The 14,277-nt window shown below is 40.3% G+C and overlaps 2 protein-coding genes across 3 annotated transcripts in view; both read right to left on the bottom strand.

Moving 5' to 3' along the window:
* The window catches only part of LOC126560671 (protein sax-3), a 46,045-nt gene extending 34,501 nt beyond the window's left edge, over window positions 1-11,544 (bottom strand). The window contains 2 exon segments of the mRNA XM_050216627.1: window positions 11,261-11,430; window positions 11,519-11,544. Coding sequence (XP_050072584.1) covers window positions 11,261-11,430; window positions 11,519-11,544 — 196 coding nt within the window.
* The window catches only part of LOC126563857 (roundabout homolog 2-like), a 116,092-nt gene that overhangs the window by 44,396 nt on the left and 57,419 nt on the right, over window positions 1-14,277 (bottom strand). The window lies entirely within an intron of this gene.

Here is a 14,277-nt window from a genome sequence, read left to right on the forward strand (position 1 = left end):
TTATTAAATTTCGTAATGAATAGTGCACTTATGCTGGGTAACTTTCCAAGTAGTTGGAAAATGGCAAATGTGGTCCTTATTCCAAAAATAGGAAAAGACCTGCGTATTGCTCGGTAATTTGAGACCAATTAGTCTACTTAGTTGGCTAGGAAAGCTGTTCAAAATGACCATCGCCAAACAATTTCGAGCTCATGTGGAATCATTTCATATAATACCATACCAAACACTCAATTCGGTTTTCAACCCAGGTTATCAACTACTCATCATTAAGAAAGATTAAAAACAAACATATTACAGAAAAGAAGCTTTAAAAAATCCACAGGTCTTGTAATGCTCGATACAGAAAAGGCGTTCGATACTATATGGTTTAATGGTCTAATTGCGAAACTTATCGAACTACGTTTCCCCAACTGTTTAATACATATAATAAGAAGCTTCAATACTAATAGAAACAACATTCCTTGTGCCGGGGTACCACAAGGAAGCATTATTTCTCCGCTATTATTTAACATATACATTTCCGATGTCCCATAAATGAAATATTGTAAGCAATATCTCTATGCTGACGATGTCGCCATAACGGCATTTGGTAAAAGAGCGAATACAATTATAAATAATCTAAATTCAGCTCTTAACTCAAATGCAAATTATTGCCAGAAATGGAAACTTAAAATAAACAACAATAAATCCAAACCTAACTTTTTAACCCGATTCACATGTACATAAAAAATTGCCCGACAGACAAGATAAGATATCTAATGCAAACAATCCCTGAAAACAAATCATAAAATATCGGGGAATGACTTTTGACAAGAGAATGTCGTTCATGCCGCAATTTGAAAACAATCATGAAATGTACAAAAGTTTTTCGTAGTCTGTACAGCCTACTCAACAGAAAATCCAAGTTAAATCTAGACAATAAGCTCTTGTTATATGCTGCTGTAATAGGGCCCAAAATTACCTATGCCTCTCCCGTTTGGGACTCGTGTGCTAAAACTCGTAAACTTAGATTGCAAATAATTCAAAACAAATTTTTGAAAACTGTCTTAAATGTACTACCTTGGTCCAGAACTAGAACTTTACACAGAGTTCGCCGTTTGCCGACCAATGCAGAATTCTTAAGGAAACTAAATCATAACTACAACATAAGATGCAGAAATAACAATATAAACGTACAACTAATGTAAAGAAGAATAAAAAAAATCACCTCTCTCCTCTGATTATTACAAATTTCCTGGATCCCTAACAATCCTTATGTTCCTAAAACCTAACATTTTAAAAGTTATTGAGAACGTTAAAGCAGAAAGTTAAAAATTTAGGCAATATAATTTATATTTAAGAATTAGTCTGTAACATTGGATAATAATTAGGATTAGGAGACAAAAATACACTTTGTTTTGTTCTTATTATGAAGTAGGTTTTTTTTGCGAATTTTCCCTACTCTTGCATTTAAATACGATTAATTGTTAACATTGTTGCATTCCCACTGGAACAGCCAAAAGTGTTTAGTATATAGCGAGGAAAAAAAAAGTGTTGTTGAACCCGCTGTCCAACGAGTTTATCACCCATTACGATTGTAAAAAAATGTTCCATGAATTATACAAACACTACTATTACATCCAATGATGTATTCCACATTCAGGATTGAACAATGATGTTGTCCAGTCAATGTTTATCATTCGGGTAATACACATAAATCTTCACTATTAATTCATGAAATAAACACAAGGTAAAACAGTCTTCTGAAACAGAATGGGAAGATTATAATTAAAAATATTCAGCAAATTCTTTATGCTGATATGTTTTCTTTTTTGTTTTTTAAACAACGGAACGACGTCAAGCTTCATATACAGCTGCTACATAACTCTAAATCCTTTTCACGAAATATTTAAAATACCAACTGTACGATATTATTGCAATGAACACCATTTAAGGTTTTAGAAACGAAAGCGAGAATGTTGGAGCAGCAAACACTTGAATGTGAAAATTATTTACTTCCCGTGCTTCAAAGTTATTTTTTCTTGTTTGCTTCGTAATTTTTCGCTTTTGTTCTTCTCCTTTGCAAGCGTCAAGTGAAGAAGAAAATCAAAAACAACAAGTCTTGTTTGTTTCATTTCCCTTCTGTACCGCTGGCGCTGGCTGGCGTTCATCAGACAGGATTTGCGTCCTTTGCCATTTCCTGTGTCAGCATACTTGAGAGAGTACATGGTTGCGCACAGGGCGTTCATCATCTTTGGGAAGTATATTTCATTTCACTTTTCGCCCATCCTCGGTCACATCTACTCAACAAAGAGATTATATATCACTCCGAAAATGTTGCTACATGCATACAAAAACAGGCAAGAGTCTGGCTTTTGATTGTGTATCCGACATCATACGGCAAGGAAACGTAAATGAGGAGTAGATGCTATAATTTTCCTCACGGCAACAATAGCATCAACACGTTTATTATGAGAGTCTAACTACAGAATATCAGTTTTCTATTTGCGTTTATGAAGTTACTGCTTTTAGATAGATAAATTAAATGCAATAAAACATTTCCAACGTACCAGTGAAGGCCAAGGCTTGGAAAATGTTCTTTATCACGACTTTAAACGTCTTGTGCAAGGTGGTGTGGAAGAATAAAAACTGATTATTTTAAGGGCATGAATCATCGACTTACATTGCGTACATTGCTCAATGCAAATATTCATGTATTGTAACGTCATAACGTCCTCACTACGGGGGACGGTCCGGATGGGATTTGAAACCCGGTCCTGCCGTATGAAGACCGGGGGCCACTGTCGCTTGCACCACCGGGCCGCGTTATAATTAAACGTTATAACGATAACGATTAATTATCGCAAAACGTGTATACTGCAACAAGCAGTGTAGCAATGTTGTAAATGAAGTTTATTATTAGTGCTTTTTTGTTGAAAATAACAATAACAACTGAATTAAAAATTTAAAAAAAAACAAACAGAAAAAATATTAAATCCACACACAACATGTCCCTAGAAGTGATGACCGGAGTGATGCCGCTCAAACTACGTTTTGAAATGCTGTCGCTTCGCCTTCTACGTCCGTTGTTCAGTATCAAATCCCTTGATAATAGAAAATTTTGAAGCGCTTCTAGAGACAGGTTCTAAGAGCAAAATCCTCAAGATTTATGAAGATTTTGTTGCCCTACAAGTGCATCCTAGCGCCCCACAGGCATTAAATCGTGCTGCCCTTCCTGAGAACTACAGTTCCATTTTAATAACAGATTCCTCGATGCGCGAGGAAATTAAGACCATACCGAATGATCTTCGCCCGAGGGTAGTTCCGGGCATTTTCATGAACAAGTATGGTTATTTAGACCAAATAAGCCAGTACTACACTGATGGATCATCCTCTGAGGAGGGCACTGGCTTCGGTGTTTTTAGCGAGTTCACCGAGGCATTTTTCAAGTTGAGGCAGCCATGTAGTGTTTACACCGCAGAGCTAGCCGCAATCTTGTACGCACTATCCATGATAGCAGCGAGACCTTCGGACCAGTACTTCATCTTCACTGATAGTCTTAGTGCTATTGAAACTCTGAGATCTCCGAAGGCTGTTAAGAGTCAGGATTTCCTCACCATAAAAATCATTGAACTGCTTGGTTCAATGTTCGATAAGGCGTATAGGATCTCGCTAATTTGGGTCCCTTCTCATTGTGGAATTCCCGGCAATGAGAAGGCAGACTCACTGGCCAAAACAGGCGTCCAAGAAGGCGCTTTTTACGACCGACCTATCTCGGCCCAGGAGTTCCTTCGTTTTCCACAGCAACTTTTCCTGTCTCGCTGGCAGAGCATGTGGGAGGCGGATGAACTCGGGCGTTTCCTTTACTCGATCTCTCCGCAAGTGTCCCTGCGGCCTTGGTTCGATGGGCTCTCTGTGGACCGGGCGTTCATACGGATGATGTCTCGACTGATGTCGAATCATTTTGCGTTGAATGCTCATCTACAGCGTATAACTCTGGCTCAGACAAAATTGTGTGGCTGCGGTGACGGATTCCACGATGTGGATCACCTTCTGTGGTCTTGCGTGGAATTTAAAACCGCAAGACCCTCCTTGTTGAGCGCAGTCGAGAATATCGGCAGACGACCGGGTACAGAAATCAGAGAAGTGTTGGCTACCAGGGACCTCCTCTACATGAGGATCATTTACCGATTCGCCAGAGACAACGGTCTTGTCCTATGATTCCACATCTCAAGTATCCTTCCAATCCTTATTCGTATTCCACCATTCCTTTTTTTGTTAAATGTTGTATTGTCTATTTCTTAAGTGTATTTTTTGTAGTGCCCGGGTAATCCGATGACTGGGCAGCAGCACTCGAGGGCGATTCCAACTCTGCCGTAAAAGGGAGGCAGGCGCTATTTACAGTGCAGTGTTCTCTACTCCAGTCCAGCTTTGACACATTGAATTTGACAGCGTTGGCATCGTGTTCGGGGTGTTTGGCGGGCTCAGTCTCGTGAGTAGTGAAGTCGCTTTCGCTGCTGCGGGATAGAGATTGCCGGTCATCCTTAGATTGGACGCTGACTAGATTGAGCTTGGAATGTCATTGCTGGAGTGCACTGGAGAGCACTGTACGCAGACAAATAAATGTTCGTGCTGTCTTAACGATGTTTATTTGTTCGTTACAGTCCAGACCATAGCAAAATGATCAACAATAGATCAGCCACAACACCACAATAGCCGGAATTCGGATGAAACCAACCACCATCATTACAATAGCCATCGCAATAGAACCGGACCATCATCCACGAATACATCATCATCATCATCATCATCATCATAATCATCATCATCACCATCATCATCACCATCATCATCACCATAACCGAGTATGCCCGGGATAAGGCAAAGAATAAGGAGGAAATGCCTTATCAAGATGATTATAAAATTTACTCAACACAAGCGGTGTTGACAATACGGCACTGGACTGGAATATTAAGACGAATTAATAGAGAATTAAAATATGTAGATGCTGTTTAAAAACTGTTGTTTTGCAAGGATGACGATGATGATTCGTTCAAAAGTGTCATTCAAAAAAAGCAACTTTATTTTTTTCAATCTCCATTGTCTACAATATTTAGTCACTCTAATTTTATCTAAGTAACAGTTTGCCATTCAAATAACAAGCGACAGTTCGGAGTGTATATAATCCTTACGCATTATTTTAAAAGGCAAAGCGCCAACAGAACAGTGAACAACGTGCTATGAAATACATAACACAGACAAGAAAATTACCTTTGTTAGAATGAATCAACCCTCTTTTACCCTTTTTTTCAAATGCAACGTGAAGTTAAAATTATGGTATCAAATGTGCACATGCCATTCCCTTCATTATTACGACCAATTTACGCTCTACGGTCTGCACTGCTCTTTTGTAGGACGATTTACTGAAACAAAACCTATGAAGCTCAAAGTCTTTACGATTCTGAAAAATCATTTTAATGTCGAGTAAAACTGAACTTCTCTGTTCATGGAACATATTTTTTAAGGCAACATCAACCTCATGTATGCATCCCTTCAGCATACTGCTGTGTTGGAGTTGGCAGTAGCAGTGCGCCATAAGAGTCCTTGTTACAAAAAAAAAAAACGCATGTCAAATGTCAGCCAGTGCTTCTACCAGGAAAGGTGTGCACTACTCGAAAGTGCAATAGCGTGAACGATGGAGTGGTTTGCACTTTGGTGCTTTTGCGTAAAATGGAATAAGTGCCAAGTAGTCTATAGAAATATGTAATTGTCTAATTGTTACTCTTCGTACGTTCCGATTATGTGCAGTTAAATAAGGTTAAAACAATACATCACAAACAACTAGGATGTTGTAAATAGCAGCGATTAAGAGCGATACGGCGTCCGTGGCAGCTGTGGTGCCGGTCATCACACGATGGGACCAGGTACAAAATCTCATCCGAACTTTTCCTCAGTATTAAGGATTGACTCTTCAGCTACGTGGTATCAATAAGTAAAGTAAGCCCGTTATACGGCCGGCTTGATCAACTGGCCATTAAGCCCAGAAGCAAAAGCTGAAGCAATGATAAATTATATATGTAGATGAAGTAATAGATAAGTAGGAAAAGAAGACATTAGTAATATGTATTCAATTATTTTATTGATAGCGGAAGTTCGTCCACATAGAGGTTGCTGAACTTATCCCAATTGCTGCTTGTTTTTGTTCCAAGGCTTTGAATGTATTTTTGAGTCATTAGACTTTTTTGTCTCTTCATTTACTTCGACTTCTTCTTCTTCTTCTTGGCTTAACGACCTTCTAAGTCACGCCGAACATTTAAAGGCCTACTGGACTGCTGATACCACGTAGTTGGTTAGTCAGTCCTCACTACGGGGGGATGGTCCGGATGGGATTTGAACCCCGGTCCTGCCGTTTGAAGACCGGCGTCGCTGTCGTCTACACCACCGGACCGCCTACTTCGACGATATGGTATAAATAGAATAAATATACGTAACAGAAGATTCGTTGATTTATTATTTTCAATCAACTTTCATCAAGCGAGCCTCACGTGGTCCATTGAACTGACAGAACTGATGGAAAACATCGATTCGGTTTTGGTCAAAAATAGTATTTTTTTTTATATAATGATGCTTTTGATTCAAAATCTGTATCGTTGAGTAGTGGAAGAAAAGAAAATTAAATAAAAAACTATAAAAGCAAATGTGCCTAGTTTAAAAAGAAACTTTACGCCGAGTTCCGATTCCGAAATATCATTGATAAAGAAACATAAATGATCCTGTGATATTGAGCCGCCCTACAAAAACTTTGATGAAACTAATTCGCACAATAGTGGTTTCCCTACGTGTGGGTTGTACCAGGGTGCACACTGCAATCATCGCGCCTTGCTGGTCATGTCCTACGCACTACCTTCCAGCACTCATCATTACACATCAGACACGACGAAATTTAGAAACATTTCATAGAAAACGTTAGAGTCAATCAATGTCTGATAAGTTGTTTTGATGTCTAACTCAAACCACTTACCGTCCCCCGGTCTCCCGGTGAACCAAAATTTTTCTCTATTGCCTTCTTCGGCAGACAGCTTGTTCTATCGGTATCGGGCACATTTATTAGGCACGCGAAGTAGACTTGCATGTCGTCTCTTGTTTTGTTTTTTTCTCCCCTTTCGTTCCCTACAGACTTGATACTGCCGAGGAGCCCAATCAAAACAGTAGGCGAATGTCCGGAAACTCTTGGGTTTTCTTAACGAAGACCTTCTCCTGCAGGGCATGTAAACTTTTTTTTTTTGTGCCATCGCACGATACACCAGCACTTTAGTGTTCGTCACACCACCAATCAAGCAATCACAAGGTAAAAATCAATACCCACTGTTGTTTGCTGATTGCATGTGTGTGTGTGTGTGTGTGTGTGTGTGTGTTTTATTTCACACAATACGCCAGGCTAGTGCTAGGACTTTTTCTTAAGAATTATTGAACGAGAACATTTCTACTAGCATTAGTTGAGTTCACTGTCCTGTGATTGCTTTTCACTGAATTGTGAAGAATATTCAATTCGAACCCCAGCTTTCCACATGCTATGAAATTATGTAAGGAAGCTTTTTGAATCGAACCACTTTATTAAATTTAAAGTTTGTGCAACTTTTTGCTGTATTTTCGTATGGTGGCATGTGACCCAAACAATGTAGAAAAACAAATATTTATTTATGCCATCATTTCGTCTATTTGCATATTATTTTGTTTCATTCGCTGGGTACTAACAAACGCCCATCATGCACGCGTTGTGTTCGAAAGAGCGAGCATTGTTCATTGTTGCTAAACTTTGTTTAAGTATACTACACTCATATCCTGTATTGGACTCCTGCTGATCTTGAAGTCTGCCTGACGCTTGACAATGTTTTATTGCTTCCATTTCCATTTGTGCCAATGTCCTCCACCATCGCGATACTGAAACTGCGCCGTTTGTCTGCCGTACCGGAAGACGGAAACATTAAGTCTATCACATAAACAGTCATAATAGTCGAAAATATGTCCTAACATTGCAACGTGCCAAGTGTAAGCTGGATAGACATTACTGCAGAGAAGGGCGAATCCATGCCATGCCAGGCCGGTCTTTTACGTTGAGTGCGTTGGTTGTTTGTCTAAACCCTGCCCGCTGTGTGGCGTCCTGTTCCAGCTCGCGCATTGTTCCTTTCTTTCTTTTTGTTTTAGGTCAGCAAAAACCCTACGGCCAACCCAATTAATTCCATCACGAGCTTCCCACGTTCCTTTGCCGGTACAATCCGTGGACCATTTAAGGGGCAACTGAAGGGAGCAATGTTTGTAGTGGCAAAAATTATTACCAGACGATGAGGGCACGTAACCTTTCTTCAGAACATGATTTTTCTACCGCTCCGCTGCCTCTCTTCACGGTTTGTGAAAACAAATAGAAGGTAGTGTTACCATCCGAGCCACTTGTGCTGATGGTCAGTTTTGCACCCCGGAGGCAACATTTCGAACATTTTCTCTCTTCCATCTGGACAGATGTTTTGGCATTTTTCGGTTTTATTTGTTTATTTTTTTGTACTAAAATAACTGAAGGCTTGAGCAGAGCAACATGAGAATTAATTTCCTTTTCCTTCACCATTTTTTTTCAACATCCTTCCACCTTTGCGTGGCGTGTGTCTCTTTCAAAACAAGCGAGTGTGCGAATACGTGACGTAGGGCTGTAGGCAGGCTGGCAAGTTTAAGATTGTTGCCGACATTTAGTCGTTCATTTCGACCCGGGAGCAGATTTGGTAGGCGACTAAAACGTTCCTATACGTACAGCAGCTTTGCAGCCCATACGCAATAACACGCGTCAACTGGGAATAGACCCCCGTGGCACGATGGTTCGCACACAATTAACTTTATTTGCACACTTAATCGTTGTTGAGAAATATTTGAAATTATGAAAGCCCTAGCGCCGTGCGTGATAAGCTCCATTTCCGGATTCTGGCTTTTGATGGAAAAGATAATTTTCGATGCAAAATACGAAATTTGAGCTTAGTGTATCGTTGTATTTTCTAGCTAATTTATACTGTTCAAACCCTGTCACGTTTCGTAAACCATTCCATGCTGAATTATTTTTCGTTTCTGACAAATTATGTTCAAATAGATTGAATTGGCTTTTATTGCTCAGTATGTTCGGCAGTAAGCCATAATTCTCCTTAATTTTTGACTTATTTGACTCTTTGACGCAGCCGGATCCCAGCGTACGTAAAGAAGGTGCGGATGGGATTCGAAACAGTTCCTTTCGAGTTAGTTAGAGTTTGTTTTTTTTTATGAGTTATACTCATAAAGAACGAAAATGCCGTATTGCTATATACATTGTTCGTAGGTAGTAGATTGTTAATCGAATTATAAATAATGTTTAACTTCAACTTCAACTAATTTTATCACTACAGACAGCAGACAGCGGAGTTTGATCATAATTTGTTGTTGTGTTGTGTTCCGGCTTTGCCGAAGAAAACAATGTGTAACATTGACGAATTTATATAAAGATTTGATTTTGGTTGTTATATTATACTACACTTAATCTACCAGTGAAAAGATCTTCACCATGCGGCAAATCTTGGAGACGATGGCTGAACATCAGTTGAACACGTGCCATCTCTTCAAGAGATTTATAGGCCGCATATGATAGCATAGCCACGGTAAAACTCTACGAGGCTATGAGCTCTTTTGGAATCCCGGCCAAACTGATCAGGCTTTTTAGAATTTCCTACTACCAAAGGCCTGCGTCAGGGAGATAGGGTCGCCTGTCTCCTATTCAACTTGGCGCTAGAGACGGCCATCCGTGACTCGGAGGTGGAGACTTCGGGAACCATAGAAGAATAATTCAACCCAGATGCTGGCATACGCTGATGATATGAACATCATTGGTCTGCGGCTCTCCTAGGTAGCAGAGGCCTACTAAAGGATCAAGCAGGCGACCAAATCCGCGAAAAAACCTGTCGCGACGGTCGAAGCTGGGACTGTATCATACCTCTATAGTCCCAGTACTCAAATAGTACTCAAAACAGACGAAGCCCTCTTAACCACGTTCGAGAGGAAGATGCTCAGAAGGATCAGAAGGAACTGTGTGACGACCTCCCCGTCGTGCAGCGGATTAGGCTCGCCAGGCTCCGATGGACTGGCCATCTGATACGCATGGTACCTGACGACCCAGCTCAGAAAATCCTTTTAGGCCGTCCACTCGGACAGAGGAGGCGTGGTAGGCCCAGATTGAGGTGGGAGGATGGCGTGGAATCATCCGCCATCAAGGCCGGGATAACGGATTGGCGGACGACGGCAGGGGACCGTGAGCGGTTCCGGACTCTGCTGTGCCAGGCCAATACCGTAAAGCGGTTGTAGCGCCAGATAAGTAAGTAAGTGTTATACTACACAGTACGATTTATCCAACAAACAGTGCGTAACAGAACAATATGGCAACTAGTTTTTTGAGAACAACTGGAAAAGTTGAACAGATAGTCAAAAGTAATGTTCTGCAAAGTTGTAGATAATAAAATAAGAAGAAAATTTTTGATATTGCCTAATATTCTTCATTATGTCATTATATTTTGATTATTTTTATGCTTGGTTTTCACGTTTTTAAACTCACGACGCTTGAAGCAATTTACATCTGAAAAAGGCCCTTTTCTCCCTCATTTCAAGCCCAGCAATATATACATGAAAAAGGCTCAAATGTATATTTTCTGAACGTTTCAGTTTTGCGGTTTTTTATTTCAAGAAAATTGGACAAACAGATAAGCACAACAAAATACGAAATTTTTCATAAAAACTCAAACAATTGCAGGGCTCATTAATCATTAAAAAAAATGTTTTAAATTGTTTTCCATTATTCGGGAGCCTTTTACAATCTTTATCTTTAACCGAATTCAAAAATGATTATTTACATAGCAAATAATTAACTTTCGTAAGCGGCTTTATAATTGTGATATTTGAAACAATTTTCAATCCAGCAAAAAAGTGTGATAGTATGCGTAAAAATATGCAAAAATAAAAGAATTAGAACATCAATTTTATCCATCTCTTCGACTTTTCTAGTTGATTAAAAAAAACAAGTGGTCTTTTTGTTCTGTTATGCACTGTATTACAAACCGTCTGTTTTCTCATAATTATTTTTAATAGCGGCGGTAGATATTTTACAACGTGGAAAGTTAATTGAACGCTTAAGTGATTTTTTTTTTTTGCAAACGTAAATAATAAAGTTTTACAATTTTTATAGGCGTTGTGTTAAATTCTTTATATTGGGTATTGAAATTACCTTCGGTAGTGTGAAGCATCAGAAGGAACAGCAAACCAACAATGACGAACTTGTTGAAAGTCCATTTGACGATGCCGTCGGCAAGTTTTCCATTTTGCAATAGCATCAACCAACAACGGTAGGATGATCGTGGACGAACCTTTCTCATCGTTTTCTAAGCACAGTATCTTCTGGTCGATTGCAATAGTGCTACTTTGGTTTACTATTAGACAGTAAACATAATTCAACCTTCCAGGCAGATGAACCGTTCACCCTTACGCCTGGATATCGGGCCAATCTTCCATTGGACATTAATTATTTAATCATACAACAATTTGTTTCGCTCAGGCTCAGGCCATCAATCGGTGAAGTATTTTTGGTGAGATTTGGCCTGTTTCGTATCCTTCACTGTACAGAAACACTTTTCATTTGATGTCGACTCAGCATTGTTGCGTTGTTACACAAATTAGAAGATGATTTTCACTTTTTCTTTTCACTTCCGCAGCCAATCAAGCGGGTAAGCGATTTCGTAATTCACTCTTAAAACACAAACCGGGACACTAAACACTTTGGCTGATTTTGTTTACATTTTCTCTATATGAACTAAAAGAAACATAAATTTTATGTTAAACCAACAACACACTTTCATTTGCATTACGTAGACCAATGGTCGTAAACTGCGGATATCCAAATTGTTTGGAGAAAATTTGAATATGACTCCTTGCAAACATTACATTAAGTTATGCTTTTCCCTTCCCTTTAACGCCATACTATACAATCTACACATTTTTTCCATGATGCGGTCGATTTCATTGGTTCCACCAGTCGGACTGACCCATTTCCGGGACAACTTCCATGAATGACGAGCCTTTTCCTCGTGATTCAACTTAATATGCGCTAGTCATTTTCGTTCACCCCTGCTCCTACCGGTAGACGTCTGCCAGGTACCTGAAATCACTTCAGCAAAAATCCACTCGTTATCACACCTTTGCTCATTTGGGGCATTTCGGAAGAAAAACAAACCTTTCAAACCATCCGCGCCGGAAATGGTCCGAAAAGTAGAAATTGTATGCTTTGGAGCATTAGAACCACCGAACTAAAAGAAAATCACACTCAATTAATCAAATTTCACTTCCTATTACTCCCTCCAACATAAACACTCGTTCGCCCACGCACACACACACCTACACATACATAAGAATAAAACACTCCCCCCCCCCCTTCCCCCGTGAAAGCTTGGCACTGCAAACAATGCCGGATGGCCCGGTCAAAATTGTGCCTTGCTTTGAAGGTTTGCTCGTTTTTTTTTTCTTGCTTCTTGTTTCTTTCCCAATGTGAAACGCACTGATAAAGAATGGGCTCTCGAAAATGCGCGCCTCCTTGGAGGAACCTTTGCTAATCACTTTTTGCATTTGCCGTTTGCCAGCTTCACAATTTCCGCCGGGACCGCTTTCACGACCCATTTTATTCCTTGCTGAGGATGCTGTTTCGGATGTTTTGTCGTTTCGTTCGCGGGATAGATTTGGGCCCATTCACGTCCACTTTACTTCCTTTTTGGTGGGTTTCCGCGGGTTTCCTTTGTCGATGTTTTTCTTTTCCAGTTGTGTATGAATTATTTTGCTCATTTTCTCATACCACACTGCTGCTCGTTTAAGAGCACACCGGTTTTCATTCACTTCATTTCCCTCCATAATTTGCCGCAATCGATTGCAATTATTTCATCGCTAACCATTGGTCACCACAGTGAGTAGCAAATTTTGCAAAATTCGTATTCAAATTGATCGTAATCGAATAATTTTATTTGCCTCTCCAAACACTTCCTTGGGCTGGTTTAGCGTCAAATCACTGCCGCCGATGCTCGCAACACAACGAACCGAAAAAAAAAAGATTTCTTTAGCCGAAAAGCACCACAGCGTCGTTCCGTTGCCGCACCAATTCAGCCACTTCAGTGATGGTGATCGAATTTAACGTTCCATTTAACTGTCAGCGTGAAAACTCCGTACCGGTAACAATCGCGTGACGTGCTGCAAATGGCAGCAGCGACGAGCCGTCCCGTGCATTCCAAGCTACTCACCGTACTCGACTAAATGTGCGAATACTGAACGTGAAAAATGCTACCACTACCAGTCAGTCAGACCCAACTTCGGAATCCAAGTACACAGAGAAAAGCGCCCGCTGAAGGATCCACATCGAGTTCCGACCAGAGCAAATACAAACAAGCTTCTCTCGGCTCTCGTCGAATGGGGTGCTCGCCCCATACGTAGAAAAGATCCATCCCTACGCCGATGGAAGTTTTTGTGCATTTATCCTTGTGGCTGCGTCTGGGCAACGCGCGTTTACCTATCCATAGGTATTTCGGATGATGGGGTGCACGATTGCTGAGGGATTTTTGTTTTGCCCAACTTCTCTTCCTCTCTACGCAGCTGTGGTGTTTTTGTACACACAAACTCTCTCTCTCTCTTTCTCTCTCTCTCTTTCGCTCTCTCGTTCGGTATTTTGCTCCTGCTCTATGGGGCTGAGGATGTTATCTTTTTGGTCCTTCCAATTCTCTGTGCTCAGTGGCTGGGAATGATAAATACGAGTGGAATCGATTCTGCGCATTCGGTACGACCACCGTCTCCCGAACCAACAGATGAAAGGATAGTTTCGATTTGTGTGAAGGTGATATGAATTTGGGTAAAAATATCCTTGCTTTCTATTGTTTTGCTTCAAACCTCAAACAACCGATGGCGGGATGGTTAAAGCTAGCCACAGCTTGCTTTGCTGACCGTGATTCTTGCAGGAAAAGAATCATTTACTTTTCCTATAGGACATTTTCAAGTAAAATACCCCAACTACCACAACTATTAAGCACCTACCAAACAGTAAACCATAAACATGGTCAAAAATATGCTGTTTTTCAATAACTTCGAACGCCATTCTTGATTTCTTTCTCGTTTCTGACCAGTGCTTCGGAAACTTTGCGGTGCTGGAAAAAAAAACAACACTGTAACCGCTTGACTCACGACCCCAATTCCACGACCTGTAAGTAATCGCAA

This window comes from Anopheles maculipalpis, chromosome 3RL (genome assembly GCF_943734695.1).
Source record: "Anopheles maculipalpis chromosome 3RL, idAnoMacuDA_375_x, whole genome shotgun sequence".
In the NCBI taxonomy this organism is placed as follows: domain Eukaryota; kingdom Metazoa; phylum Arthropoda; class Insecta; order Diptera; family Culicidae; genus Anopheles; species Anopheles maculipalpis.